Source organism: Balaenoptera acutorostrata, chromosome 6 (genome assembly GCF_949987535.1).
Source record: "Balaenoptera acutorostrata chromosome 6, mBalAcu1.1, whole genome shotgun sequence".
NCBI classification, from domain to species: domain Eukaryota; kingdom Metazoa; phylum Chordata; class Mammalia; order Artiodactyla; family Balaenopteridae; genus Balaenoptera; species Balaenoptera acutorostrata.
Window position 1 is genome coordinate 11,497,369 of NC_080069.1, and position 26,699 is coordinate 11,524,067.

At 49.9% G+C, this 26,699-nt stretch overlaps 1 protein-coding gene across 1 annotated transcript; it reads left to right on the plus strand.

Annotated features, from left to right (window-relative positions):
• Positions 1-3,755: 3,755 nt before the first annotated feature.
• CLU (clusterin) lies at positions 3,756-18,589 on the plus strand. The gene is made up of 9 exons (XM_007192733.3): positions 3,756-3,886; positions 7,373-7,489; positions 8,811-8,959; positions 11,044-11,214; positions 12,722-13,133; positions 14,178-14,282; positions 16,973-17,202; positions 17,921-18,090; positions 18,343-18,589. The coding sequence occupies exons 2-9, from the start codon at positions 7,411-7,413 to the stop codon at positions 18,350-18,352; spliced, it is 1,326 nt and encodes a 441-aa protein (XP_007192795.1). The 5' UTR covers positions 3,756-3,886; positions 7,373-7,410; the 3' UTR covers positions 18,353-18,589.
• Positions 18,590-26,699: the final 8,110 nt, after the last annotated feature.

Sequence of the window (26,699 nt, forward strand, 5' to 3'; positions counted from 1 at the left end):
CATATTATAAGCAATCTAGAGATGATTGCTTATAATATGTATAAGCAAGAAGTATATGGATGTGAGTAGATTATATGCAATCACTATGCCATTTTCTGTAAGAGACTTTTATGGATGTGAGTAGATTATATGCAATCACTATGCCATTTTTGTAAGAGACTTGAGCATCCTTGGATTTTGGTCAATAGCATGATGAACAGTGAAGATAGTCTAAGTAATATTTGTCTACTTATAGGTCCATGATAAGCAACTCAGGAGAGACTAGCCTCAGATCTTTTCCCAAAGAGATCTTATTTGGGAAGATAAGGGAAACACATCTGATGGAGTGAATGTTTCTGGACTTTAGGTAGGCCCTGAAAAAGCAGTCAGGACGCCTCCGCATCAGCTGTGGGCTAATTTTATCTCATCTGATTTTATTACCCATGATTTTTTATGAGCCCATGATTGACTGAATACACCCGAATAATAATTAGAGCCTGGAGAGTGATTCTTAATTACAGGGTACTTACTGCTCTTGTCCATTTCCAACTTGTTCCACTTCTATCAGCAGGGGTTAAGCTGCCGCCCTGTCGGTGGTGCAGAGCTGGACCGCTGTGGCAGAGGTGGGGTGCATAACAAAGACATCGCATAGCAGGGGAGAGAGGGTGGGCAAAGCATTAAGAGATGAACAGATAAATGTAGAGCTCTTTATTTTCCCCCAGCCCCCTCCCTGATGGTCCCCCACTCCAAGAAAAAAATCAAGCCCAAAACCCCAAACCCGACCGCCTAAGTCCATGATGGGAGAAAAATGATTAAACAGCAGCCTCTGCCAAAATGATGATGAATTCTATATGAATCAGCCAAGTGACTCAGCAGCTAAATAAAAGCTTATCTCGAGTGTCTGGGCAAGGGAGCAGGTAGTCCCGCTCTGCTCTGTAGTCAGTTCTCACTGGTATTGGCAGGCCCAGGGTTCGAGAGAGGCAAGGTCCAGAAGGCCAAAGGGCTGGGGAAGAATCTTGCACTCAATGACAAAGCAGGAAGCGACAAGCCCGGGGCACCACTGGGAGAAGTGACTAGCTGCCTTCAAATATCTAAAGGGCTAGCAGCCGGGAGATGGCTTGGGTTTTCTCTGTGTAGTTCCAGGGAACAGAGCTGGGCTTGGGGTTATCCCTTGCAGGAGCCAGACTTTGACTCAACAAAGTCTACACACAGCTAACTCTGTAGACAGTTTTACCAGACAATTGCTCCCATGTAGGTAGGGAGTTCCCTGTTGCCAGAGGCATTCAAACAGAGGCAGGATGACCACCTGATGGGAATGTGGCAGCGGTGGCATCAAGTAGTTAAGAATGGGCAGTTAAGAATCAAGTAGTGGAATCTAAAAAAAGTGTACAAATGAACTTATCTACAAAACAGAAATAGAGTTGCAGATAGAGAAAACAAACTTATGGTTACCAGGGGGAAAGTGGGGAAGGGGTATATTGGGAGATTGGGATTGACATATACACACGACTATATATAAAATAGATAACTAATAAGGACCTACTGTAGAGCACAGGGAACCCTATTCAATACTCTGTAATGGCCTATATGGGAGAAGAATCTAAAAAGAGTGGATATATGTATATGTATAACTAACTGGTTCACTTTGCTGTACACCTGAGACTAACACAACATTGTAAATCAACTATATGCCAAAAAAAAAAAAAAAAACTAGAATCAAGTATTGGGTGACAGCTGTACCAACTGGCATCTGTGATCTACTGAGACTACTTAAAATCCAGTGATGCATTTATGGTGAACTCTTTTCCTTAAAGTTTAATCTTCTGAGCCTTGTGTGCTTAGCAGCGAGCTAGAGTCATCAAGTGATCTTTCCCAGAGGACCGCAGTCATGGCTGTGAATCATGTTATTTTCTCCCAATCCCTTCTTCCTCTCCTCCCTTCCCCTACTTCAGCTGACTAAGGGAGATCTCCTTGCCTTGTCCTCCAAAGTCCGATTTTTAAAAATATAATTATTACAGATATGTGCCTCCTGTGCCGGATGCTGGGGGAGCTGCAGAATAGAAAAGTTACAAGGAGCGTGCTCAGAGAGACTTCTTCTGGCCTCGGGCACTGATATGATGCCAAGGAAGAGGCAGTTGCCATAGAAAATGTAGCTGTTACTGATAATTTGACTTTTTAAGGAAGATAAAGTGAAGCCTCAGGGGAGAAATATTGTTCCCAATTGTCGATTGTTTTTTTTTTCCTTCTGAGCTGATGATCTCCTCACACTTGGCATTGCCTTGGGTTAGGGTGAAGGGGACCTCAGAGATGATACATTCCAGATTCCTCATTGTACAGAAGGAAGAAACTGAGAACTGAGGAGTGGGGGTTAAAGTCTTTGGTCCAACCAAGGTCACCCAGAGCCTTGGGACAGAGCTGAGACTGTGGTCAGAATTCCATGCACCTAGCTCAGGTCCTTCCCCCATCCCCTGTTTTTCACAGGCCTAGAAGCTCCCTTTGTGTTCCTTCCTGAAAAGGGTGGGGTCCTAGTTGCCCCTGGACCTTGGGCGACCAGGGACTGGGCCTTAGGCTGTATCTCAAAAGTTGTGAGCAGGACAACCCAGCCCCTGGTCATAGAGCTCTCCTCTGAGCCCTTCATCTTGCTGGTTTTCAGTCGGCCAGCAAACCAAGCTGCCTATACTTGCCCTGCCCACCCATCTCCCCCAGCCAGTATAAGAACCACCCTCCAGCCCCTGGACCTTTCTCCTGGGGCTCAGACATCCTAGGGTCAGAGTGCGTGGCTCTTTTTCTTCCCCAAGAAGTAGCTATGCCTGAGGGGCTTCTCAGTTAGTCCCCTCCCTGCCAGGGCGTGGTGTGACGGACGGCTCCTATCCCTCTGCCACATCAAAGCCCCCTGCCAAAAAGTCCTTTGGCAAGATTCCTCCTGAGCCAGCAGAGGAAACTTGGTGCTGGTGGAGATCAGTGAGTCCCTTGTAAGCAGGACCAGCAGCATAATTTGGGCGGCCCCGTGCACAATGAAAACGCAGGGCCCCTTGTTCAAAAACTCTTAAGAACTTCAAAACTTGGGCAGTAGCTCCTCAAACCAAGTGTGGGGCGGCAGGGTCCTGTGCTCATGAAGCCCGCCCTGCTTGGCTGGGTCCCAAGTGGATGGGGAAAATACTTGCTTAACGTCCAGGAGTCAAGGAGCCTGGGAGGCCTTCTAGTTCCCATATGGATGCTCTGTTCATCCCTAAAAACACATTTCTGTTTCCTCCCGGCCAGCAGGTCTGCCAAGGGACCACCAGGTCAGGTGGTGGTTCGGGAAGCCGGCATTTTGTACTTCCTGTGTTTTAGCACGACATCCCTCTCCATCACACCCACGTTATTTCTGATGCTGTTCTGCTTCAGTGGAGCCAGAGGAGTGGCGCGTGTTGAATGCGAAAGATTAACGTTCAACTGGGCAGCGGAACAGTGACGTTCTGTTGGGGGCGAGGCACCGGCCAGGGGCGCAGAGCATCCCTCCATCTCTGCGGAGCTGGGCGCCAGCTGTGCACGTTAATTCAGGCTCTGCCCTCCTGGGGGCGCCGTGCGCCAGCTCTGAGCCCCCGGGGACTGGGAGCCGGCAGCGGTGCGCGCCCGCACCCCAGGGTCTGTCTCCGCCGGAGCCTTTCGCGCTGCTGATACGCGCCCCCGCGCCCCCTGCCGGGTGCTGCACCGGACATCCACCCGCCCGCACCTCCGAACCCCCTCCCGCACCGGCTTCCAGAAAGCTCCCGGTGCTTTCTACCGCATTCTTGGGGCGTGAGTCATGCAGGTTTGCAGCCAGCCCCAAAGTGGGTGTGTACGCAGCAGAGCGCTATAAATACGAGCGCCTCACCGTGCTGTGCACGCGGCGTCGCCAGGAGGAGCGCGCGGACACCGCTGACCGGTGAGATGTCCCCACCTTTCCTGCCCCTGCGCAGAGCCTGGCCGGGACTGATGGGCGGCGGGCGGCGGGCGGGGGGCGGCACCCAGGCGAGGAGAGGACGACCACACGGCTGTCAGAGGGGCGCTTTAGATGGAGTCGCGGATCCAGGGAAGGGAGGTGGTCGGAGCCCCATCACCAGACAGCCGAGCCGGGACGGAATTGCCGGCAGACAGGCAAGGGACTCAGGAGGCCCTTTGTTCATCAGCTCCAACCACAATTCTGTGGAGTAAAGGGGATAGGTGTAAGGATCCTCCTTTTGTAAAGATGTGGAAATGGACACTTGGAGGACGGAGGCTGTTGCCCGAGGCCAGGCTAGTGAGTGGCAGAGCTGGCCTGCACTTGCAGCCTTCCCGCGGCATCTTCCTTGGAAAGGTACTGATCTCCAGGGGTGGTTGTCAGCTTGCGCGCATGAGTCATCTTGTTTGCTCCCGAATTCTCTAGTTCTCTGGATTGTGTGTTTATAAGTAACGATGTTTTGATTTAAGTATATGTTGCAACCACTGAAATCCTACTCTTTCTGCTTCCTAATGCACCAGGGTACATCAGAGAAACATCACACAACCTCCATCAGACTTCAGACATCTGATTCAACTGTCTCATTTTATAGATGATAATCTGAAACCTGGAGAGGTTTAGGACCATCTCCAAAGATAGACAGCAAATAGGTATCAGAATTGGGATTAGAACCCAAGCCTTGACCTTCCAGAATTTCTGGACCTAATGAAAAAAAGAAACTGATTATTATTATTTTTTTAAGAGTGAAGTTTAGAATTTAAGAGTAAGCACAGATACTATAAAAGGATGCGTGCGAGAGTGTTCACGATAATAATAGTTGGAAATTACAGACAATTTAAATGCCTGGCTTGTGGGATGGCAAATAAAGTACATCAGAAAAAGGACTATATTATACGGCCACAAAAGTGTGCTTTTAGAGAGTATTTGAAGATAGTGGATGTAAAGGATCCGATTGTATGCAAATGCATAGAAAAGAGGAAATATACCACGGTGCTAATGTTTGCCTCTCGATGGTGTGAATTACAGGTGAATTATTTTCTCATTTTTCTTTTTGGTTGAGTTTTCTGCATTTGGGGAGGCAGTAGGAGAGGAGCTTGGGCTTTGGGCTTTAAACCCTGCAGCTTACTAGTGACCATGTCCTCCCCATGGCTTCCTCTGGGGAAAGGAGGGCCTTGGAGTGGCTTGTTCAATCAGAGCAGTTGGCAACCAGGCGCCCTGGCCAGGAGATGGGTGGGGAGGTGAGTCAGTGCAAAGGGAGGGCAGTGTGGCCGCGCAGCCACTGTTCTCGTACCGTCCTTGGACTAGTATCAATATTACCTGCAAGCTTATTAGAAAAGCAGTCTCTGAATCAGAATCAGCGTTATAACAAGACTCCCGGGTAATTCATAGGAGCTGATCACATCACTAAGGCAAAGCCCACAGTCGGGGAGGGACCACAGGTGACCTTTGTGTACCTGCTTCAGTTCCTCTGTCCCTCTCCCAACACGCCACCTCCTCCCACTTCCCCGATAGATACTGCCAATGCCCATGATTGATCCTACGTCAATTTTGAAGGAGTCGGAATTTCCTATGATTACATAAGACCCTTGTGTTTACAGAACACATTTCCATCTGTAAGGTCTCTATTAGGTCCATTTTACAGGTGAGGAAACTGAGGCTCAGAGATTTAAGTGACTTGGTGTCAAGGAAAGAACACTGAACTGGGGTTTGGGAGGGCTGAGTTCTCATCCTGGGGTTGTCACCAGCTTGCTGCAGGCCTTGGGGAGCCCCATCCTGTCTCTGGGTTCGGCCTCCCCTCTGAGGTGGAGGGATTGGGCAGGAGACAGGTCTCTCTCCCAGCTCGGAACTCGATGGCTCCCATAGCCCCCAGGCTCTTGGTGGGAGATCCTGTACTGACCGCTGGGTTTCCAGACTTCTCATCCAGAGCTCTTGCCTTTGGCTGCCCTGTCTCTCTTTTCGTCAGGACCCAATGCCCCATCTTCTGGTCCCAACCTATTTCAGAGGCTCATGTCTGGATTTCTCAGAAGTCTTTGCTATCGGGGGCCTCCGCTGGAAGGGTGTTTCTCGCCGGCTTTCTCTCTCTGGCATGACAAAGGTTCTGTCCCTGTTTGAGGCGTTTCAGGCTTCAGTGAGCAGCTAGGGCAGAGCCTCACAGACCTGAAATAGCACCCTGGCTCAGCTGCCCACTCACCATCTCTGGGGAAGGCGGTGACCCGCTCTCTTCTCCCACGCTGCTCGGGAACCACAGCCTGGCTGCCTTACTAATTATGTCTCAGGAGAGACTTGCCTTATTAATATTCTCCCAAGGGTCCAGATGGGCCTGCTGAGCGGAGAGCAGCTTCTGGATGTACATCATCTCAGGAAGGGGAGACCCCCCCTTCCCATTCTCTTAGGGGAAACGGGTGAGTTCGGATGAGCATTGGGGTGGAGGGCAGTGCGGGGGGAGGGGTTTCTGTTTTGCAACAACTTCAGCTTCTGGGAAAGGGTCCATTGTGTAAGACCAGCTTGGTCCAGGGCTCAGGGCAGCTAGCCGAGTGGTGGCGGGAGGACCTTGGCAGACACCCTGCTGTGGGCTTAGAGGGACTGGCTGCGTGAAAGGGACCTGGCAGAGCAGAGTGGTACGTCCTCCCACAGGGACTTTTCCTGGGGAGGTTCCTTGCCCTGGCCCCCCTCCGCCGTTAATCCTTTGGCTTTGCCCCTCCCTCTCTATCCCCTGAAGACAACTGTCCTCCACGCCTTGCTCTAGTCTCTTCCACGCTAGGGATGACAAATGGATTTATTTCCCTGTAGCAACCCAGAGGCTGTCACTGCCTCAGACCCTTGAAAAGCAATTTCAGGAGGTGTCCAGCCTTGGTGGGGACAGTGCTGTGATTGATTGGTGATGCCTGCTGTGGGCAGGATGGGTGATGCAGACAGCAGGGGGCTGTCTGTGCTCTGGGCTGCAGTCCCCACTTTAGGGGGACGGCAGAGGCCAGATGAGTGACCCAAGAGAGGTGTTTTCAGGGTTTGTTTGATGTGAGCAGCTATCATCAGATAGATGCCCTTTCTGGATACAGAAAGCACATGTGCCTTTTTTAGGCATAGTCAGCTATTATGGGGGGCGAGGAGGAGGATGAGGAGGAGGAGGAGGGCGGCTTGGACCAGAGCCCAGTGGCTCTGACTCTGGAGTTCTCGTTTCTTCTATATTAGGCTGCTGTCCTGTGGTTCCTCCCCGTACCCGCTTCCTCCACTTTCTTTTGAAGGGGCCCAGTGGCAAGTCTGATACTTTCTTGTCACTTCCTTGGGATAAAAAGTCGGTGATGCCAGCTGAGGGGAGAGTGGAGGGCAAGGCCTCGGCAGGGTTCCTGGGAAGCCACACAGGCAGCAGGCTGGGCCCGTAACCAGCAGGCTGTCTAGCTGTTGCCATGACAGTCCCCTGTTCTCTGCAAACAGAGGCGTGCTAGGATTCCAGAATTGGAGAAGGAGGCGAGATGAAGACTCTACTGCTGCTGGTGGGCCTGCTGCTGAGCTGGGAGAACGGCAGGGCAGTCTCGGACAAAGAGCTCCAGGGTAAGTGACCAGGAGTGCCCTCCTGGCATGCTTCCCTCTGTCAGGGCCCCAAGGGTTAAGACCATCTTTGTCCTGTGCATCAGATCGGGTTTGCTCTGCCCGGGCCCCCTCTCTGAGCCCTCTCTCGCCGGCCTAGGCTCTTTGTGGTCAGGTGGGCTTCCAGGCAGTTTCAGGTAGACCCCAAGTCCTTTCTGGCTGCTGCAGCTCGTTTGGCTGTTCCCCTCCCCATCTGCTCGGTCCAGTGTCCACACCTCTTCCACGAAGCTTCATGAAGCCTGGACCATTGGAGCCTCTGTGGATTTCCCCTTGAGTTTCCATAGCACTTACTACCTGTATCCACCACCTTTCCACCTAGAAAACCAATGCTCCGGATTCAGGAAAGGCAGAATATCATTCACTACGCGGGCTTGTCATCCTTCAGAGCCCAGTTGGTGGTTCCCCTCTTCTGCCAGGCCTTTCCTGAAACCTCTCTTCCCTCTGCCCCACTCTTGTCCTATGAGCTGACTGACTCTATGGGGTAATAGTTAAAAACCCAAGCGTTGAGCCCAGAGCTGGGTGGGAATCTGGCTCCGCCCTCCCCAGCTGTATAACCCTGGGTAAGTATCTTGATCTCACTGCGATTCTTTATCCTCGATTGTGCAAAAGGGTGAAGATGGTGTCAAGAGTATTAAATAAAATGCACGTGAAGTGTCCAGCTCAGCATTTGGCCCAAGATAAGAACCAGAGAAGCATTGGCTGTTACTTTCGGTACTTTGGTGACATTGTCTCATTGCATTTGTCACACGGTGTGGTGTCTGATCCCAGTCTCCTTGAAGGATGGTGCTATTAAGTCACCTCCGTGGCCCTGTCACCTGACACTGTGCATCAGAACAGCGAAGTTCCGATGTTTGCTTAAACTGCATTGCAGAAAGACTTGTATCCACAATATCACTATTTTATATTTTGATGCTTAAACAGTTATGCTTCCAGGATTTTTTGTTTTTCCTTGAAAAATTTCTTCTGCAGCTGGGTAGGCTGCTTCTCCAGAGCTCCAGGGGCGGACTGGGTTGTCCCTCCTCTGGGGCGTGTCCGCTCCCCGATGGTTTGCATTTCTGAGCAGCTGGGTGTAATCGATTCTCTGGCCCTGGGTCTACAGTGAGCCCTGGGATGGAACCTGTGTCAGGGCAAAGCTGGGGCCCAAAGGCTGCCTGCCAGGGGGATCCCAGCCATGGCAGCCCCTAGGCCCACTGGCCTTTCTGACCGTTCCAGCTGGTTCCAGGGTTATATCCCCAGCACCATCCCTTCCTCTGGGCTCATCTACCTCCCTGCTCTTTTCTTGCAGAAATGTCCACCGAGGGGAGTAAGTACATTAATAAAGAAATTAAAAATGCTCTCAAGGAGGTGAAACAGATAAAGACCCTAATAGAACAAACCAACGAAGAGCGCAAGTCATTGCTTGGCTCCTTAGAGGAGGCCAAGAAGAAGAAAGAGGTAAGGAAGAGCCCGGTGACCCACGCCTCGATCCACTGTGCTGGAGGGAGGGAGGGGCCATTGCTCTTCTGAGTGCCCTGCCAGGTTACTATGGTGACCTGCAGGCCTTCTCCGGTTGTGTCAGCTGATACTGGGGCTGTGGTTAACAAATAGGGAAGGTTTATTTGCTTTTGAAAGCTTCAAGCAGTGAGATCTTGGATCTGGTTTTGTTACAAGCCTGGCCCAGGGCCTGCCACCCAGATTCACTTCAGTAGATTTTTCTAAACCCAGACTATGTGCAAGCTCCAAGGCAGGCTTTGGGTAGGGTCTGTCACTGTCACAGGTCAGGAGAGGGATGGTACCCTACCTTCAGGAAGCTTATCTAGTAGGGGCAATACCTTTGGGGGTACAGCAGGCACACGCTGTATTGCCCAAGTCTCTATAGAGTTCTGGACTACTTCGTAAAGAGACACCTAGGTCCAATGGTGAACATACAAAAGTAAAACACTATAATTCAATAAACAGCTTATTTAAAAAGTCAACAGTGTCCTTCAGGGTCTCCTCAAAGCCTATGCCCATTGCCACCCTACCCCTAATGACAGAGATGCTGAGATGGGGCCCCCTGCCACCTTCATGATCCCTAATGCATAGAGTAAAAGCATTATAAAGACTCAGAGAAGTTGTGCGGTAAAGGAAGCACGTGTAACTTCATTTAATCCAAGTGTTTTCCAAATCGAATTGACCATGGAATCCATTTATTTTTTTCCTGATAGCTTGTAGCACAATTCCACGGAAACCACTTAAGGAAATGTTGGCCTGGGTGCAGCTCTAACTTTCTTTGAAACTTAGTGCCTTTCTTGGCATCAGTATTAGTTCTCATCACACTATGAGAAACCTAGAGCCCATGTAGAAGTGGCAAGTCTTGTTCTTGAATTTTTGCACTTCTCATTGGAGTTTGATATTTGACAATCCAGGTTCTATGATAAAGTATATCAAGTTCGGAAAAAGACTCCATGACTTCTTAGTTGAGGAATATGCGAACCGGAAAGAAAGGAATGGAATTGGACTGCAGAGTTGACGCCTGTAAATTGGCCCAGTTGGAGGCGTGGTGGCCTTCCCCATCTCAGATGAGGAGACAGGGGACAAAGAGCAGGAGAAGATCTCACATTTTCAGATATTCATAGTGTAGCTTTGCTTTGGGGTATGGATGGTCTACTTAATTCTTTGAAGAGTAATACACTCATTTATCAAGATTTTAATATAGAAAAGCAGAAGTTTTTCCATAACTCTTTTACCTAAGGACGATTCACTTAACATTTGATCTATTTCTTACTACATTTTCTCCTCTATACTTTTTGGACAGTGGCTATACTCAAACTCATGAATTTTTAACATGAAAAATGCTTATTATAATATTTAAAACTTATTACAAACATCCCTTGTAATGCTGTCCTATCTACCTTTTGTAAGTACCACAGTGTCCTTAACTTGTCCCCTAGTTTTGAGCATTGGGGTTGATTCCAGTATTTTTTTTCCACACGTGAATATTGTAACAGATATCTTCAAGCATATGGATTTTTCCTTTATTGCAGGAATTCCTCGGGATAAGTTCTTGTAGAATTACTGGATCAAATGTCATGGTCGTCTTGGAGACTTTTGGTAGTAGTGGTGGCTTTAATTTCGGAAGCTTACCTATTCCCCAGGCATGCCGGGGACCATGGTTGCAATAGAGAAATAAGATTCAGGGAAACTTTGAAAGATGACATTTAAATTCCAGAAGTTGAGACTAGAAAGTGGGGTATTAGCGAGAGGGAAGTCCTGGGGTAAAGACTTTAAGTGCAGCGTCAGAGAAAGGAGCTGTCCAGATGGGCTCTAATGGCTGGAAAGGACTAAGGAGCAGTTGGATCTTGAAGACGAGAGGACGTGTAGAGCCAGATGGGGAGGGAATTCCAGGTGGGCAGATGCGGGAACACGTGAGCCAGAGCAGGGGTGGAAATAAGCACCCCATGTGGCCAGGTTGGGCCGGGGGGCCAGCACCACGGTGCCTGCTTGGGGAAGGGGAAGCCGTGGTTTCTGTGGCTAACCCAGCCTGGGTCCTCCTGTAGGATGCCCTGAACGACACCAAGGATTCTGAAACAAAGCTGAAGGCGTCCCAGGGGGTGTGCAATGAGACCATGACGGCCCTCTGGGAGGAGTGTAAGCCTTGCCTGAAACAGACCTGCATGAAGTTCTACGCGCGCGTCTGCAGAAGCGGCTCCGGACTGGTTGGCCAACAGGTGACAAGGGGCCCCGCTTCTTCAGCACAGCCTGGGCTCTGGGTGGGCAGTGAGGAGAACTGAATATGCTTCTTTGATTCTGCACCCAATTCCAAGTGTGGGGATTTCCCCATCAAGCATTTCTCCCGCACTGGCTGGGTGTCCTGCAGTTGAACTCAGCTCTGACCCTGTCTACCCAGAGACAGTGTCCGACCCCACAGGCTCAGGGCTCAGTCCCACAGGACGCCTCCCCGTCCCCACCCCCAACTTCAGCCACCGATCACAAGTCCAGGTGGTCACCTGTGTTTCTGACTGACTGGCTGTAGATTAGAGGTTCCCATGACTGCCTCCTTGGGTTCAATTAATTTGCTAGAGGAGCTCATAGAACTCGGAGAAACATTTTACATACTAGATTATTGATGTGTTATAAAAGGATATAACTCAGAAACAGCCAGATGGAAGAGATGCCTATGGGGAGGGATGGGGAAAGGGTGGAGAAATTCCATGCCCTCTTCGAGTTCAACAGTCTCCTGCATCTCATTGGCACATGTGTTCATCAACCCAGAAGCTCCCCAAGCCCATCCTTTTGGGTTTAATGGAGGCATCATTACATAGGTACGACTGATTAAATCATTGACCATTGGTCATTGATTCAAGGTCCAGCCCCTATCCCCTCCTTGGAAATCAGGGGGTGGGGCTGAAAGTTCCAACCCTCTAATATACGGTTGGCTCCCCTGGCGACCAGCCCCCATCCCTAGGTGCTTTCTGAAAAGTCACCTCACTAACATAACAAAAGACACCTTTATTGCTCTTATCACAGGAAATTCCAAGGGCTTTAGGACCTCTTTGTCAAGGACCAGACCAAATATATATTTCTTATTATAAATCACAATATCACAGCTTCATTTCATATGCCAGATGCAATTGATTAGTTCTGGCTGCATTTGGGCCCAGAGCGCTGTGATCAATTGGTAATGTCTGCTATGAGTGCAGTAATTTAGAGTCATGAAAAGCACCTGTGCCAGGTATTTGCCATCTTTGAAGACTCTCATTCAGCAATTATTAGCTGCCTAACATAACAAATGGCTCCACAGTATGGCAGAGCCCTGCGTCCACTTAAACAGAAGGAATTAAGAAATTTTAGTATGCTATTATTGATCCTCCCTCCCCTGTGGGCCTTGCTCAGCTAGGGCTCATGAATTTTGCCCTTTCCAGGAGTCCCATCAGTTGGCCCTTGGCTGAGCGGGCTTGGGGATCACCAGTGGCCAAAGAGGACAGCAGACTAGTCTCATGTGATGAGCCTTGTGACTCTCTCGGCCTCGCAGGTCTTCCTAAACTCTTCCCCTCGGGGTTGGTAGAATGGAAGGGCACTGACCTGGACAGTTCAGAGATGGGGAGCCAGTCCCAGCCTGGCCTTCTGCCGCCTGCTGTGACTCTGAGCTGCCCGGGGTGCAGCCAGGAGGGGCCGGGCCTGGCCCGTCTTGACAAGGGGGAAGCACCACTGACTGTCCCCTGTCTCCTGTCACAGCTCGAGGAGTTCCTGAACCAGAGCTCCCCCTTCTACTTGTGGATCAACGGTGACCGCATCGACTCCCTACTGGAGAACGACCGGCAGCAGGGCCACGTGATGGACGTCATGGAGGACAGCTTCAACCGTGCATCCAACATCATGGACGAGCTCTTCCAGGACCGGTTCTTTCCCCGGAAGTTCCAGGACACTCAGTACTACTCGCCCTTCAGCTCGTTCCCAAGGGGATCGCTCTTCTTCAATCCCAAGTCCCGCTTAGCCCGGAATGTCATGCCTTTCCCCGTGTTGGAACCCCTGAACTTCCATGACATGTTTCAGCCCTTCTTCGACATGATCCACCAGGCCCAGCAGGCCATGGATGCCCACATGCATAGAATTCCCTACCACTTCCCGATGGCAGAATTCCCAGGAGGTTAGGAGGATGGGATGGGAACTCACAGTTCATTGAGATGTTAACCCGTTAGATGCTCAGAACAGTGGCCGGGGCTTGGCATGTGTCATCTGAATTCTGCCCCCAGAAACCTGGGGAGGGTGCTCTCATCCCGGTTTGATGGGGAGAAAACTATGGCAGGATGGTAAAGGAGCATGTGCAAGGGTTCACAGCTGATAAAGTGGGAGCCGGTCAAATCTAGCCCTGCAGGATTTGGAATCTGTGTTCTTTCGAGTGTACCAAGCTCCTTCCAGCAACTGGAGGGCATGACATTGACCATTTCCTCTAGAGAACTTAGACCCCTTTGTCTTGGGAACTCAGATGGCTTTATGTGGACGCCATGCATATATTGGCAACAAATTATATAATCAGCTCACGGTACAGTTAAGAAAGCTGTTTGTGGCTGTAACCTTAGGGTCTGGTAGTGAATGGGCACACAATGAATATATTTTGAATGAAGGAACTCTAACATGGATACGAGAAGCCAAAACTTTCGGAAGTGATTTCCTTCATTGAACCAATAGACACTCGTTGGCCAACCCCATCTCCTAAACGCTACAGTTTGACCGGCACTGGGGTGTGGCTTGAAATGGATTGGAAACACAGGAGGTTATTGAACTGAACAGGGAGTTTACTGCATATCCATAATGGGGGGCTCCCTGTGTTATAAGGAGGTTCTAAGGTGGATCCTATTCCTGCCTTCAAGGCGCTTGCTGTCTGGCCCGGGGAGAGAAATGAGCCAGACAGAATGCAGAGCAGAACGGGTTATGATGCCAAGGAGAAGTACAAGCAGGCAAGAGACATGTCAGCAGGTGGGGATGGTGGGGGAGGGGGCCGAACCACCTCCTGGTCCCGCTGCAGGGAGCCCCGATCCGAGCCTGTGTCTGCAGGCAAACAACCAGAGTCCAACCTGCTCTGCCCGCAGAACCATGTCAAAGGGCCAGACAGTAGTGTGGAAGGGCTCTGGGAGATCGGGGTGGTCCATCTCTGTGTTGCTCTGTATGACTTTCCCTCGTGTGTCTCCAGAAAACAGCAGTGACCGTACCGTGTGCAAGGAAATCCGCCACAACTCCACGGGATGCCTGAAGATGAAGGACCAGTGTGAAAAGTGCCAGGAGATCTTGTCCATGGGTGAGTCGGGGGGCCCCGTGGTCTCCTGTGTCCTTGGGTTTCCAGCACCTCACTGGGGCTGCCTTTATGGGCTCAGATGGATGGGAGTTCAAATGCCAGCTCTGCTGCCTTCCAGCTGTGACTCTGGGTGGGGGAGTCCTTTGCCCGGCTCTGCTTGGGTCCCCATTTGGGGTCGCGGGTTAAGATGAGGGGTTGTCCCTGAAGTCGGGAGACAGAATACAAGGTGCTTACCACATCATCCAGCTCACGGTCAACAGGCCGACAGTAGGAGGAGCTGCTGTGCTTTTCTAAAGAGCTGTCATCCTTTGACTTCCCCCAGTTGGTCTGTTCCCAAGGGCCAAACCTGGTAGAGGTCCTCATGTTTTGCTGCAGACAATGAGAGTTTAGGCAGTGTGGATTCTGTTAAACAAACTCTTCCCATGTGTTTGTTACTAAACACTCTTGTAAACACTTTACAAACATTTACTCTTTTCCCTGGAATAACCGGCTGGCAACACCTATCATCCCTGTCTCACAGAGGAGGAAACTCAGTCAGAGAAGGTTTGGTGACCTGCCCAAGATTACATGACGCCCTGGGGGCGCTTGTGATGTGTTCCCAACCAGTGCTGCTGTGTTCTCTACCCTGAACATGTGGGTCTCTCCTAGTGGTAGCCTAGCTTCCCCGTAACTTTACCTTTGGTAGGTTGGTCCCTGAGGCAGAGGAAATACCTTCCTTCCACTGTTTCCTTCGGTTTTATCAGGCAGACTAAATTCTTCTTACTTGGAAGTAACAGCTATAAAAGCGGCGAAACACTTCCTGGCCCACAACAGTCTATGCTCAGAAAAAGTTAATTGTTTCCCTTGTACCAGGCGGATCGATCTTGCGGCTTTGCTCTTACTTAATACTTTTTGAGTTTGCCCGGGCAGGCCTTCCGAGTCTAGTTAAATATTCCTAGCCTCATTGCTGTGATTTTAGAAGCTACTGCAAAAGAAATACAAATGCTGTAAGAGGCTGATCTATGAAGAAGCGAGAGGTGAGTACACAACCTTCTGGGTTTATCCCATAAAATACCATGATTAGAAGAGTGTAAATCACACCATGAGAAAGTCACATTAGGGCCAGAAAAAGAGACCTACAGATCCCCAAGCTCAGATTGGCGCCCCTGGCGCTGACCTTAATGTTCACTGATCACAGCTTCCTGAAACGGTGGTTTTGTTTTCTACATCGAGGAAGACTTATGACCTCTTATCTAAGGTGCTTGCAGCCATTTGAGCATGTGCTGCCCGGGACCTCCAGACTGGAATTTCGCAACTTCGGTACTGCTGGCATTTTGGACCAGATCCTTCTTTGTGGCGGGCTGTCCTGTGCACTTTGGGATGTTTAGCGGCATCTACCCACTGGATGCCAGTAGCCTCCCTCCCTCACCCCAGTTGTGACACCAAAAAGGTTTTCAGACCTTGTCAAATATCCCTGGGGACAGCACCGCCCCAGGTGAGAGCCACTGCTCTAGACTGCTACCCAGCTCTCAATGACTGTCCTTATTTTCAATGATTCCCTGGTAAGAAGAGTTAAGTTTCATCATTATATATCTTTTTCAACCCAGTTTATTGTTAATAATCCTATGTCTTGCCCCACCTGACGTTTTATTTTATTTTAGAAATGATTACAGCCACCATGGTGACGTGTGCAAAGAACTCCTCCTTCCCCCGACTTGCTTGGGTTTGATGAGCTCTTTGGAGGGTATTTTTCAAAAATCAAGGGAGAGAAAAACAGTAGTTTTTAGAGAGAGAGAGTGGGTAGTTTCCAGCTCTTATCCACCTGACAACCTGCAGTGGGCACTTGGTGACCAAAAGCAATGAACTTCCCTGCTCTCTGGTGAGCTTGGCGACCAGCCATGGTGGGCAGGTGGGCAAGCCCGGATGCCCAGCCCCAGGCTACTATGCTCTGTGGCCCGAGGGTCCTGACCGGCTCTTCTGCTACCCAGGCTCTTGGGGCCAGAATTTCCAACTCTATAGATATAGGCAAGCTTGGAGAATTTTCCAGAGCCACAGACTCAGAGTAGGAAGAGCCCAAGTTTAGGAGTGAAAGCCCGGGGTTCAACATCCTGCCCTCGCCAATCGTTCATCCTATGACTTTAGGCAAATGATTTACCGCTCTGGTCCTCAGTTTCATTCTTGATAAGACTTAACGTCAGAATACATGTGACTATTAGAGATCACGGCTATCCCGAGCACTTGGTGGTGCCTGGTACATAGCAGGTACCACGCAAACGGCAGCTGCAAGTAACATCCACCGTTTCCTGAAATGACTAATGGAGGGAGGAGGGCAGGGAGGTCTGAGCACATGCAGCCCTGAGGTCTGTGCTTCTTGAGGTGTGGGCAGTGCCCCTCATTGCTGGTCCCCAAGGAGACAGGGTCTTGCACCCAAAGAGAAATCAGTGATGTCCCTGAGACACTTTAGTTCAGCTGACGTTGTCTCCCAGAGCAAGACTTCCTCAATGAAGGACGCGCGTGCCGATCTACATTCGGGGCGAGCGGTCTGTTTTGTCTTGGGCTGCTAGCGAACGCTGGGCAGACCGGAGCTTGGAGTAGCTCTGCCTTAGGTCCTGGCTGCGTGAACTGGATACCATTTGTTTTCATCCCTTTTTAGCTCTCCCTTCACGTTTCTGTCGTTTGTCTTTTTTTTTTTTTTTTTTTTTATCTCCGGGCAGACTGTTCAGCCAACGACTCCTCTCAGATGCAGCTGCGCCAACAGCTGAACGTGTCCCTGCAGCTGGCGGAGAAGTTCAGCAAACTGTACGACCAGCTGCTCCAGTCCTACCAGCAGAAGATGCTGAACACGTCCTCCCTGCTGAAGCAGCTGAACGAGCAGTTCACCTGGGTGTCCCAGCTGGCCAACCTCACGCACAGCGACAGCCAGCACTATCTCCACGTCTCCACGGTGAGTCTGTCCTGGCCACACACTGAAGCTGGGCTCAAGGTGTTGTCTGGAGCTCATGGGATCCTGCCCCAGGGCTGAAACGGGGTGAAGGTGCTCAAGAGGGCATGTCTGCTTTTCACTGAGCATTTGTCATATGACAGGAAACAAAAACCTCAGGTCCAGTGGTGCATGGAAACCTCATCACTCAGTGACGTGGAATGTCATGAACCCATTTTACAGATGAGGAAACTGAGAGGTTCAACAGCTTACCCAGGGTCTCCTATCTGCAGGGTGATCTCCTGGGTGTTTGTTTGAACCTGTCTGCCCGGCTGCAGAGCTAGTGCTCTTTCCGGGGAGCTGCCTTGCTGCCCTGGCCCGCCTAGGATGGCTCATGAATCGGCCCATCGTTCTCCTCCAGTGATAAGAAGCTTTCCTCTAGCGCTGGGAACCTTTTCTTTTTCTTCCCCTGATTCCTCTTCTGCCACCGCGTGGCCAGTGGCTCCTCAAAGGAAACATGTTTTACTCGGTGGGGCTCCCCCGGGTTGGTCCTTCGTGAATGACATTTACACCCACAAGTGAGGGTCTCTGAATTAGGGCATTTCTGTTCACCAAGTTGTATAGATGTCGAGGTCAGTAAAAAGCAAAGGGGTCAACTGATCTGAATTAAGCCTGACTTCAGGTGCCAGATGAGTCCGTGTTGACCGTTGTTTCCGCCCTCTCGTGACTTTTCTCCTTTTAGGTGAATTCCCACAGTTCCGACCCCAGCGTTCCCTCTGGCCTCACTAAGGTGGTTGTGAAGCTCTTTGATTCCTACCCCTTCACTGTGACGGTCCCACAAGAAGTCTCCAGTCCTAAGTTTATGGAGACTGTGGCAGAGAAAGCGCTGCAACAATACCGCCAGAAGAGCCGGTGAGTGTGCGGGCCTCACCTGCGGTCCCTCTGGGCCCATCAGGTCCCTGGGGACTGAGAAGAGGGCAGAGGACCTGGCCTGGGAATCGCTGCTCCCGCAGCCACAGCGCAGGCAGGAAGCCGCAAAGTTACTGGGAATTTTCTCCTTCCTTTGGAGGATGTTTTCTCTGCGTTGATAAGAATTGGAGTGTTGGTTGCTGCCTCTCGGTGAACATCAGGCCTCACCTTCCCCTCCGCGCCTTCTTTTTTCAGGGAGGAGTGAGACGTGAACGTTGCTCTTCCAAGTGCGGGGGTGTCTGCGTCCAGCTGTCCCCGCGATGAGGCACAGTCCCCTCTAGAGAGCTCTGCACGTCACCAGCTGACCAGGCCCTGGGCTCGAGGCCCTCCTGACCGCACCCAGCTTCTCCCTCTGGATTTGCACTGTAATGCCTGCATTTGCTGATCACGGGAAGAACTTCCCCGCATGCCACTAACTCAATAAACCGCCTTGTAATCTGAATGCTCTGCTGTGTCCTCTTTATGCTATTTTTGTTTTGTTTTGTTTTTTTTAATCTCCCACACACCTTCATTTGGGTGTGGAAGAAAAAAGGAGAAGAGAAAAAGCAATGGCTAAGGTGGTATATTCTCATATAGTTGAGAATAAAAGGAGTGGGACAGTGAAGTTGACCCAGTTCAAAGATTTCTTGCTTTTAGGACGAGAGATGTTCCCTATAGCCAGCTAAAATACGTTTCTGAAAAATGAATCTTTTCCATTCCATTATAAAGCAGATACATATTCTGATGGGGGGGGGGTGATACCCTGAAGGAATACATTGAAAATTAGGGTGCAGAAGGGGTAAAAATAAGGCATACCAGTTATTTCCATACATAATTGATATTTTCCTTATGGAAAAAGTAGTCTCCCCAAAAACACAACAAGGTAATTTTCTTTTAGTTGTCCCTGTGGCACCTCTTGACTGTGGCATTGATTGGCCACTGTCTGTCTATACAACCTTTATATCTTTCCCTCAACTCCAGGAATTTCTCCTCTGCCTGGGTTTCTCGTGATGACTATTCACCCCTCACTCTGAAACATAGCTGGCCTGCAGGACCCTACATTGCCAGCAGGTGGCAGTGACTAACCGCGGTACTTCACATTAAGAAGCCTTTCCATTTATGAATCTTCTCTACAGAATTCTGTTCATCAAATACACTTCGAATGGAAATAAAAGCCATCTGGATGCATCCCAGGTTTGTAGCAAAGTCCACATGTAAATTAAAAGCTTAAAATATTTTTAGTTTGCCATTCCTTGTTTCTCCTTTCTAAGTTATCAACAACCCTGCCACACAAGCAACAAACGCTATGGCTTAGTATATGTCCACAGAAGCTAGTACTTTAGTATCGCTATCAAGGAAATTCAGAGTAAAGTTAGGGTGACTCACTTAAAGATATACCATAACCTTAGTTAGGGTTATGGTTCAGAAGGCATTTGCTAAAATGACCATAATTGTAAACTATATATTACATAATTGTCACAGCTTATGTTTCAAAAATTATATTCTGTTTTCCATTATGTTGCTGGATGCTGGCAGTCACTACACCAAGCTGTTGCTTCTTTTTATGCAACCTCCTTTAAACTCTCCTAGACCTGCCCCTTAAAATTCAGAGGCTAAAGCTGACTCAGTTTCACTGGGACCCCTTTTCCCCACCCTCTTCCTTCTTTGCACAGTGGCCTGGTTTGAGGGTCCGTGGACGTCCCTCCATCCCTAACAGAAGTTCCAGCCTGAGGCCCTAGAAAGTCCGAGGCAGGAAATGAGATGTTGGTTTCTGGCTTCTAGGATCCTTGCAGGAGAGTGAGAGCAGGGCTTGCTGTTCTGAGAAGAGAGGGCTTGTCCTCTGCCTGGCAAGGGGGGCGGCACAAATCCACTGTCAGCCTCTGTGTTGACACTTGACAGCCTTCTGCCAGAAAATTGCAATTAGATATCATCTCTGATGAGGTGCAACGACCCGAGTTGTGCCGTGTGCAGCTTGGGCAACTGTAACCAGCAGCCCTGGGCCAAGCACAGTGCTCTAACCCCTGGGCCAATTGCTTTGTGTAATCCCATCGGGTCCTCACAATTACCCTCAGGGCAGGGGTTATTTCCCCCCTGCACAGCACAAAGGCTTCCAGGAGTAGCCTTCGTTAGAGAAGTGCCCTGTGACGGGAGGGCCTAGAAGGGAGAACACCTCACCCCAGTTCCTTGTGGTCCACAGAGGCTATAGGCGGGGACCCCGGGTTGCAGCCCTGCACCGTGAAGGAGTGGGGAATAGGGGAGCCGTGGGAGCCCGGAAGCCCCGCCAGAGTGCGCGGAGCAGAGCTCGCCACCTAGTGGTGAGGGTGGGCTTGACAGGGGCCACTTGGTTCAGGCTTCCCTTCCCCCAAAGGCCTCCAATTAGGCTCCTTTAGGCATCACCTCCCCTGGGGTTACAAGGTCACAGAGTCACAGTGACGGGATTGGAGGAAAATGCTCACCACGGAACAGAAACTTTGTCCCACCCCCAGGACGCTGGAGGCTTAGACTGCTGGCAGGGGCCTAAGGAAGACACAAGCACCAAGTTCAAGGCTGGCGCAAGGACACGGCCCACTTGTCTAGGAGGAGAGGAGACCACTTGGTAGTAGCAGCCCGGGTCAACAGGCCAGGCAAGACCCCGCCTCGCCTCAGAGGAGCTTGACCAGGAGCGAGGGGGACGAGGGGGCCCAGCGTGGGACCACGCCCCCTCCCTACTCTGCCCAGACCTGGAGGAGGGCAGCCTGTGTGCCCCTCACCTCCTCCACCCGTCCTCCTCTGATGGGGGAGGGGGAGAGTTTTGCTTTGGAAGGGAGGGTGACGTTCCCTAGTAAACTTTGGATCGTTTTAGTAACTGTGACCTTTTCAGGGAGAAAAAACCCTATCTGCGTGAGCTGTTAAGTGATGGGAACAGTGGTCAGAGTGAATCAAATTGTTTCATGTTTGTGCCGCCAAAGGAATCAAAACTCCACCATAAACAGATTCCCGGAGTCGCATCCACAGTTGAGCATGAGGTTCAGACAGGAAGTGGATCGGGGGGGAGGTAATTGGGAGTGCGGGTGTAGACATAATAAGGACCATTTATTTGCAGTCATGCAGAATTGGGATCAAACCCAGGTCTGATTCTGGGGTCCATGGGGCCCTCGCTGCCCAGGCTCCCACCTTAGTAACCTCTCTAGACCAGCATTTGCCCAGGGTTTTCACGCTGTGACAGGATAGCTTGGCAAACCCAGGAAGTATGAAATGTCTCTAAAGACAGCTCGAGAGGGACTCGGGTCTGCAGAATTTATTAATAGAATTGATGATTACCAAATCAGTCAATATGATAGCAAGTGAATGCCAGGCCAAGTGGAACAAATTTACGAGGTTAATAATGAACTCTCTGTTTGCCTCTGGGATATCTCCACCCCTCGGTCAGAATCCTCCCGGAGGTTGACACTGCGCAGGGTGGGGCGGGGTGACGGCCGTTGGTCCAGCGCCTCCTGCCCTGCGCCCACCACTCTGAGGCCTCGCTCACTAACGGTCAACAGTTGCCTTCAGCCAGGTCAAGTCCACTCCCAGGTTGGGGAAGGGGACTCACTCAGGCTAGGAGAGGGAATGGAGACAGGTCAGCACTTTACTTGCTCTCATGTGTTTGTTGCCTCCAGCACCAAAGGAGTAAAGATAGCGACCTTCAGCTGGGACCAGACGTTCTCCTACAACCTCCCCTTGATATCCAGACCGTTTGGTGCCCAATTCAATAAAAACGAGCACCTGACCCAGGCTGACCGCCACACAGGCACAGCACAGCGGTGTGGGTGACGGGTGGGCCACTTACTCCAGCCTCACATCCATAAAGAGGCTTTCGCCCTCTTTGGGAAGGGCCTCGTGCACAGGTATAAAATCACAGAGATGCACTCACAGCACCGAAGGAAGGTGTTCGTTCCCCAGATTCGAGCCTGCGACCCCTCCCCAGCCCACCTGCCCAGAGTGCACAAGGTATCATTCTTTTTTTTTTTTTTTAATTAAAAAAAAAATTTTTTTTTGGCCGTGCCCTGTGGCATGGGGGTATCTTAGTTCCCTGACCAAGGATGGAACCCATGCCCCCTGCAGTGGCATCTCGGAGTCTTAACCCCTGGACCCACCGCCAGGGAAGTCCCAAGGTATCATTTTTTAAAATAGCAATTATCTGGAGCCTAGTGTAACATTCTCTCACTCTGTGTGTGTAAAAACATCCATTTGTGGATGTCAAAAATTAAACCAAAAATTTGATAACTCTTTTGGGGAACTTTCTGGAAATGTCTGGGCCGCTCTTGACCCTACCACATGGGGAAAGAAACTCAGGATGGAAACTAAGATAAGCCAGGCTTGGGTATTTAGTGCAGCTTCACTCAGACACTGCCTTGTATTTTTTCCCCCTTAGTTCACGGGTTCCTCACGGAACTATTTTTCGTAGTTATTTATCGTAGCTATTTTTCCAGCTTCCACTGCCCCATCCTTGGAATAACTCCGGCTTTGGCCTGATTTTAGTGACTGGAGACCTACAGGTAAGATCTTCCTAGTAGCAGACCCAGAGACACCCCTTCTAACTGTGAAACCTACCTTTGTGGAGAGATCTCGTCCCTCTCGCCACTGCCCCTCCTCCAGGGCGTCCCTCGGGGTTTGCTCCCTTCTCTGAGGCTTTCCTGGTCGCTTTAGAGTTTGGGACTAGCCAGCCTCATGCCTTTAGGTCAGAGGCGGAGGCTTTGCTCCTCCTGCGCCCGCACCTCGAAGGATCCCGACAGCTGCCACCAGGGGGCGGCATGAATCCCTGTTCCGGGGCTGACAGCGGATGCGGACCTTGAGAGAAGGACCAGAGCTGCGCTCTGGGTTCGCTGATGGCTGGGCTTCGCTGCTCTCTCTCCCTCCAGTCAGGGGACCCACCCACCTCCCCGTATCTGTCCTCTGGGCCCAGCCCCGGCAGGTGGCCAAGTTGACTCTGCAGATTTGGGGTTATCCCCATGCAGAGACACCTACAATTGAAGTGAGGGGGCGTCTGGCTTGGCTTTTAAATGTCCCACCTCTTTGCATTTGGGGAGGCTTTCTGAGCGGTGGTGCATCCTTCTGGGACCCTTAGAGCTCACCCGGAGCCCTCCCGTTCTCAGCTGTGAATTTGTGGGGTGCTGGGGCCAGGCGGCCGCCCTGAGGGCAAGAGCTGCCCAGAGTTCATTCACTCTGCTTGATGAGATTTATACGGTTCCTTCTGGCCGGTGACCACTCACCCCAAATTCAACTTTGAGAGCCACTCACGGCCCAACAGCTCTGATGCTGTGCTCTGATTTAGTTTCACACTGGCCCAGGGGGACCCCCTTCCTCATCCTTCCAGCCGATTCCCTAGCTGACGCCGGCAATCACTGTTCGCTGTTAGAAGTACAGGCTCTGAGCCTCAGCACCCACGAGTTTTCGAGTCCCCTGCGATGAGGACAGTGTGTGCCGCTGGGGCTCACGCTACCTGAGGCTTGGACCTGAGGGCAGTGCTGGGAGAGACGAGAAGCCAGTCAGTGGGAACCTGGACCAGCAGTGGCCAGGAGGAGAGAAAAGGGGATCTGGATTATCAATGACTTCAGGAGCCCAATTTAAGGCTTCAGTACACAGTTGGTATCAAAAGGACTCTGCAAGGAGAATTTTTTGGGGGGAGAGGATGACCTTCAGGCATCAAAAGATCTCAAATCAAAGGAAGAGTAAATTATATTCATCAAAAGCCTGATCCAGAAAGGGGACCCGGGTTCTCTGGTAATTAGAAAGTCTATTTCCAGAACATTCTTTTGCCTCAGCATGCCAGGAATTGAAGCTTTACTGAACCTCAGGGTTTGGGACTTAAGCCATTGCGCTGTGTGTTCCTTAATGTCTGTACTTCTCCCCCTGGGGTAGATGTGAAGTGCCATCAAAGCCCACAGCAAACATGGCACCCCTGCCTTGAGCGGAAAGGTCGTTTAAAGAGTTGGAAAATAGAACATTACTCAAAAGTTTAAAACACAATCATGATACCACAGAATGCAAAATTCATAGATTTAAAAAATTAAATTCCAGCTATTGAAAATACAGGGCTTCAAGATGTACTTTGGTTTACTGGCACTGTCTTTCCTAACTTGCTGTGTGACATTGGACAAGCATCCTCACCTCTCTGAGCCTCTGTTTCCTCATCTGTAGAACATGCGAGTGACTCGGACTCCGCCATTTCCCAAGCCTCAGGATTTAGCCTGCCGTGCTTGTCTTCGTATTAACTTCACACCAATCCATCTCTTTCCTTACGTATCAGTCAGGGTCCTCCAGAGAAATAGAACCAATGTATATGTTTATGTCAGACTGATTTCAAGGACTTGGCTCAAGCCTGAGATCTGTAGGGCAGCCCCACAGGCTGGAAACTCAGCCAGGAGCTCTTGAGACAGAACTTATTCTCCCAGAAACCTCAAGTTTTTGTTTGTAAGGCCTTCCAATGGATTGCATGAGGCCCACGTACATTTCTGAGGGTAATTTCCTTTAGTTAAAGTCAACTCATGGTAGATGTTAAGTGCTTCCACAAAATACCTCTTTCAGAATGACATCTAAGTCGGTGTTTGATGAAACAATTCAGACTGTAGCCCAGTAAGTTGACACATATCTACTGTCCACATCTGGTGGCGGAGAGCGGGGCTGGCTTCATGGGTGCTTGGCCTGTGCAGTGCTCAGAAGGACCCCATGCTTGTTTTAATGCTCTGCTGTCACCCTCTTGAAATTTTTTTTTTTTTTTTTTAGTTGAAGCATAGTTGCCCTCGTGAAATTCTTAATCGTTTTGGGCTGGGCCCTGTGAATTACACAGCTGGTCCTGCTGAAGGGGTAGTTCTTGCCCTCGAGGCCATGGACTTAGGTCTTGAGCCAGCCTCTCTGGGGAAGCTGAGTCCAAGTGGACCGGCCAGGTCTCTGTGGCTGTACCATCTCCCGGACACTTCATTACACACTCCCTGGTATTGCTATTTAACGTCCTATGCACATTAGTCTTGTTTCCCTGAATTTGAATATAAATTTCTTTACTTTTATTGGGGTAAAAATATATCTAACATAAAATGTACCATTTTAATCATTTTTCAGTGTACAGTTCAGTGGCATTAAGTACATTCACTTTATTGTGAAACCATCACTGCCATCCATCCCCAGAATTTTTCATCTTCCCCAACTGAAACCCTGTACCAGTTAAACACTATCTCCTCTTCTCCCTTCCTCCCAGCCCCTGGCACCCACTGTTCTACCTTCTGCCTCTGCGAATCTGACTACTGTAGGTACCTCATGTAATTGGAATTGTACAGCACTTGTCTTTTTGTGACTGTCTTATTTCACATAGCAGAATATTCTCAAGGCTCATTAATTGTAGCATATATCAAAGTTTCCTTCCTTCTTAAGGCTGAGCAATAGTCCATTGTATGTATATTCCACAATTTATTTATGCAGTCATCCAAAAGTAGACATTTGGGTTGCTTCTACATTTTGGCAACTGTGAATAATGCTGCTATGAACATGGGTGTGCAAATATCTGTTTTGAGTCCCTGCTTCCAGTTCGTCTGGGTATATGCCCAGAAGTGGAATTGCTGGATCATGTGGTAATTCTATGTTTAGTTTTCTGAGGAACTTCCATACCATTTTCCACGGCAGCTGCACCATTTCATTACATTTCCACCAGCAATGCAGAAGGACTCCAATTTCTCCATGTCCTCGACAACACTTGTTATTTTCTGTTGTTATTATTGTTTTGATAATAGTGATCCTAATGGGTGTAAAGTGCTATCTCGTGGTGATTTCATTTTCATTTCCCTAGTGATTAGTGATGTGGAGCATCTTTTCACGTGCTTACTGATCATTTGTGTATCTTCTTTGGAGAAATGTGTATTCAAGGCCTTTGTCCATTTTTGATCAGTTGTTTGTTTTTGTGTTGTTGAGGAGTTCTTATATAGTCTGCGTATTAACCTCTTATGAAACATATGATTAAAATATACATTTCTGGATGCCAGGAACCTGTCTTAAGGTTCTTTTTTTAAAAAATAAATTTATTTATTTAATTTTTGGCTGCATTGGGTCCTTGTTGCTGCGCGTGGGCTTTCTTTTTGTTGCAGTGAGTGGGGGCTACTATTTGTTGCGGTGCGTGGGCTTCTCACTGTGGTGGCTTCTCTTGCTGTGAGCACGGGCTCTAGGCGCGTGGGCTTCAGTAATTGTGGCACTCGGGCTCAGTAGTTGTGGCTCATGGGCTCAGTTGCTCCGTGGCATGTGGGATCTTCCTGAACCAGGGCTCGAACCTGTGTCCCCTGCATTGGCAGGCGGATTCTTAACCACTGCGCCACCAGGGAAGCCCCTTAAGGTCCCTTTAATTCCCCCAAAGCACTTGGCACCTTGTAGATGTTCAACAAAAGCTTGGTGAAAGAATAGCCACAAAGTGTGGTAGGTCAGAGGCAGCTTGAAACTAAGTTTGCAAAAGGAATAGGAAGAGCATTTTCCAGGCAAGTCCAAGACCCATTACCTCTGGAGGGCAGCCGGGGAATCAGGGAGCCTCCTGCTCCCAAAGGTTTACCTTGGAGATGAAGAGGAGGGAGCAGAGA